This window comes from Cornus florida, unplaced genomic scaffold, assembly GCF_030987335.1.
Source record: "Cornus florida cultivar Cherokee Brave unplaced genomic scaffold, ASM3098733v1 CherokeeBrave_3.0.0_Hap2_Chr08, whole genome shotgun sequence".
NCBI lineage: Eukaryota > Viridiplantae > Streptophyta > Magnoliopsida > Cornales > Cornaceae > Cornus > Cornus florida.
In genome coordinates this window covers 9,057,871-9,062,321 of record NW_026775578.1, presented here as the reverse complement: position 1 = coordinate 9,062,321, position 4,451 = coordinate 9,057,871, and the positions used below count along the sequence as shown (strand labels likewise).

At 34.9% G+C, this 4,451-nt stretch overlaps 1 protein-coding gene across 1 annotated transcript; it reads right to left on the bottom strand.

Moving 5' to 3' along the window:
- Positions 1 to 1,401: 1,401 nt before the first annotated feature.
- Positions 1,402 to 3,169, bottom strand: LOC132269257 (cytochrome P450 71B10-like). The gene is made up of 2 exons (XM_059770391.1): positions 2,252 to 3,169; positions 1,402 to 2,110 (listed from the first exon to the last, which is right to left on the bottom strand). The coding sequence occupies exons 1-2, from the start codon at positions 3,152 to 3,154 to the stop codon at positions 1,496 to 1,498; spliced, it is 1,518 nt and encodes a 505-aa protein (XP_059626374.1). The 5' UTR covers positions 3,155 to 3,169; the 3' UTR covers positions 1,402 to 1,495.
- Positions 3,170 to 4,451: the final 1,282 nt, after the last annotated feature.

Genomic DNA, 4,451 nt, shown 5'->3' with positions numbered 1-4,451 from the left:
GAAGTGTTAGAACTCAAGAAATCCAATTATTTTTCTTTATCTGGATTAAACACGCTTACATAACAGTCTTATATTTAAAAGTCTCATTAAATCTCTGAAAATTTTGAAAATTTTATGATTGACATGTGACGAAACACCACCACTCTTTCTCTACTCACATTCTCCACTCCTGCACCTTTCCATTTCTCATCTCCTCGATGCACAGAAACAACTCCTACGAAAATTGGGATGAACAAGATAAAAATGTCAACCTTGTTTACCTCGTGGTAGTCTCGAATCGAATTGATACAATAACTAAACCACTGATTAATTCTTATTTATATCAACAAAATAACAGATAAATATCAAAACATAGGTGATGACACTTTCTAATCATTACGTTACTCCTGCCAATTATGCTTGATGGGCACAAGGTAAAGAGGTAACTTCTTAAAGACGTACAGGTAAAGTTACTTCCTCTTCCAAGCTGCTGTAATATCTTCAATCTTCATCCCAATTGGCAGCAGTAGAGAAGATTTACAAGCACAACAAACTCTACTGCTTACTTAGACCATTGTGGTACAGTACATATTAAAATATTTTGTTATGCCATATAAAAAATCTCATCTTCAAATGGTTGTGTTTTTTTGTACACAAAGGTAGGTCATTGCTTTCTTAGACATCATTGAAAACACCACAAAAGATATAACCACACTAAGGTGAAAAATTACTTTTTGTAAGTTTGATTTGAATTACAAATGTCGTGTTATTCAAGTGAATGAGTTGCTTCCCATGATAAGAATCCGTGTTCGAACCTTGCACTTTACCTCTCCCCTCTAACAATTCACCACTAACTCCTAACATTCTTGCTTTGAAAAAAAAAAAAAAAAAAAAAAAAATGTTTGACTTGAATTGTTCCTATGAATATCATGATTAAGCCTTCTATGATTTAGTAAAAAATTTGAACCGTCAATCTCAATAAACTTAAATTTTCTTGCTGCACTTGAAGTGAGTGTAGACTTGGAAAGAAAAGATGTGTAATAAAAAACAAAATTTCTATTCCTAATACTTACTCAAAATGAGGTGACAGTTACATCTTTAAATTAAAATATAAGTCATTGATTTTGGAATTGTCTCCATCTCTCACTTAATGCTATGAGATAGATGTAAGTATCATCCGAACCACTCCTTCCAGTAGCTTGACTCTGTTCTAGTCCATTACTTTGTTTTTTCTGTTTCTTTGTTTTGGCCCATTTTTTTTACCCTTTTGGGGGCATGTGGTTTCAAATTTCACTCTTATAACTAAAAAATTTGGGACAGAGGGCGTAAATTTTATTTACCCGGAAAATAAAAATAAAAAAAAGCTCAAACACACACACACACGCACAAACCCGGAAGAGATGGTAGAAAAAAGTTAAAAAGTATAAAAAGAAACTAGTCCATTCTTATTTATATGCATCGGTCATAATACACACTCTCCGATTAATAACTGCGATGAAACAGTGTAAACATTATCTTACTGGAAGTTATATTTGATGGGCACGAGGCAAAGAGGCAATTTTCTATAGACAGTAAAAGTGCCTTCCTCTTCCAAGCTAATATCTTCAATCTTCATCCCACTGGGCAGTTGCCAATCAAAGCGGTAGACAAGGTTTGCAAGCACAAACTCTACAGTTGTGGTTGCCATTACTAAGCCCGGGCAGATCCTTCTACCAGCTCCAAATGTCAAAAACTCGAAATGCTGACCTTTAAAATCAATGCAACTATTCTCAAACCTCTCTGGGATGAACTCTTCAGGCTCCTTCCAATTTTGGGGGTCTCTATGGATTGCCCACGCATTCACTTGGATCCTTGTTTTCGGGTAAACATCGTAGCCACCAATCTTGCACTGCACCATTGTTTCGTGCGGTAGTAGCAGCACAGCCGGAGGGTGTAGCCTCAGAGTCTCTTTCACCACCAATTTCAAGTAGTCAAGCTTTTCAATGTCGCTTTCTTCAACTATTCCCTTCTTCCCAACACAATTTCTGATTTCAGCTTGTAGTTTCTTCATCACTCGCGGGTTTCTGGATAGCTCTGTCATTGCCCACACAACGGTAATAGAACTGGTGTCTACTCCAGCAAGAAATACGTTCTGAAATATGGACAAACCAAATCAATAAGAGGTAAATTCTTTGACGAGATGTTCGGCTGCATAGAATTGGAATATGCGGAGAATATATATATATTTCTTACATACATATTACTATTTTAGCAATATTAGCTAGCTCCTTACCACAAGTACTGCCTTGATACTATCTTTAGTGAGACCTCCAGCCATGGTTTGATCCTTTAATAGTCGAATCAGGACATCAATGATATCTTCATGCTCAGGCTTTGGCCGGGCAGGATCAAGATGCTCGTCAACCATCCTTTGGTAGAATTTATCGAAGTTGTGGAAGCACTTCTCCCTCCTAGCATGAAATCCAGTGAAAACATCTACAATCCATCCAAAATATGGAAAGGAATCTGCTGCAGAGAAACTTGCCATCATGGTCATGGCTTCGTGTATGGCGTCTTCAAGCGAACCAAATTCGAATTGTTTCCCCTCATATGTCCTACCACAAACAATCCTACATACCATTGCATCCGCCAAAGAGAACATCTTTTTGGTGAGATTGACCTCATTTGGTGAAGCCTCGGAGACGAAGTTTATGAAACGAGCCATTTCTTGTTTCCTTACGAACTCGAAGGATCTCACCCTTTTGGAACTGAGAAGCTCTATGACACAAAGCTTACGCATCTCTCTCCAGTAATCACTATAGGGAGAGAAGGCAACGTCTAAGAAATTGTAAGAAATTCTCCTTAAGCTTTCCGTGGGAGGCCTAGAGCAACATTCATGATCATGAGTTTTTAAGACCTCTTTGGCCATTTCAGAGGAAGAGATGACAAGAGTTGGGACTTGACCAAGTTTTAAGAGCATGATAGGGCCATATTTTTGGGACAATTTCCACAGAGATTGATGAGGGGCTTTCCCAAGTTGGTGAAGGTTGCCTATGATGGGAAGACGTGGAGGGCTTGGAGGAAGATTAGGTATTTGCTTCTCTCTGTTTTTTGGCTTAAGAATGAACAGACACAGAATTGGAAGCAACAATAAAAATAGAGGAAGCCACTGCAAAAATAGTGGATGGAAAGCCATTAGTCCATAGACATGATTAGGGGTACTCTAGCCTCCACTATATATATACAGGTTCAAGATGCTTCTGGTTTTTTTTTTTTTAATTTTATTATTATTATTTTACGGAATAAGTGAGATTGAGTTTCGCTTCATCGTTTTTATGTGATAATAGTATCAGAAATTTGATTCTATTTTCTTAATTTAATAGACTTGAATTGACACGGAAATTAAATGTGCAGTGTTCTTGTTTAATCTCCAATTCGTTTATAATCAGATTAAATAAACTGTGTCAAATTTATTTCTTTGTTTAAAAAAAGAAATAGGAGTAAGTTGTGACATTATGTTAGGGTCGTGTGTTAAATCTTGACTCGCTTATTAAACGAATTACTCATAATTTCAAGATAATCAATTTATTGTTACATTATTGTTCATTCTTGTTGTAGTGCTTGGTCGAGAATTGTACTACTAACATATTTGCAGACACTACCAAACAATATTATTTTTCCGGCAATCCAAAGCATGAGTTTTAGACCTCTTAAGAGTCGAACACAAGTGTCTGGATTGCACCGGGAGGCTTTATAGGGAGAGCACAGGATTAAAGAACGGTTTAAATTAAATTAAATATTTTCTTATGCTATATATATGTATATATAAAGCTTACTTAAGCTTGATTTGAATTGTTCCTATGAATATCATGATTAAGCTTTCTATGATTAGTAGAAAACTTGGCACTGTTAATCAGAACAAATTTCAACAAAAAATTTCTGGCTGCACTTGAATTGAAAGTATTGTACATTGAATTGAGTAATAAAAACAAAATTTCTGTACTGATCTTATTTTTTGGAATGATATATCCTAGCCAAACTACTGATATCATCATATTCATTCCGTGTACAATTTTTTTTTTCCTCCGCAAATGTCATATTTAGAAAGTTTCACGTAGAAACCGGAAACAATAAAATCACAACTCACCACCATCTCAATTATTTCAAAGAGTTGTGATATATATATATATCATGATTTGGATCTTGAATGATATAGGTTAATTTTTTTTCTCTTTGTATAGACATTTATATATATGGTAACGAATTTAAGAAAAGTACCGATCTTTCAATGAAAAAAAAAAAAAAATTCTTCATAATATAGTTTAATTATTATTATTTTTTCATAATACAGCTTTATTATTATTTTTTTCTTTCTTGTGATCAAATTTGAATTATAGGGAATAGAACTAAAGTTTTTCGATTAACATCACAAAAACGATTAGCTTAAAAGTTTATTGCAGATAGGAGAATACGACTAATTTCATCCAAAAATT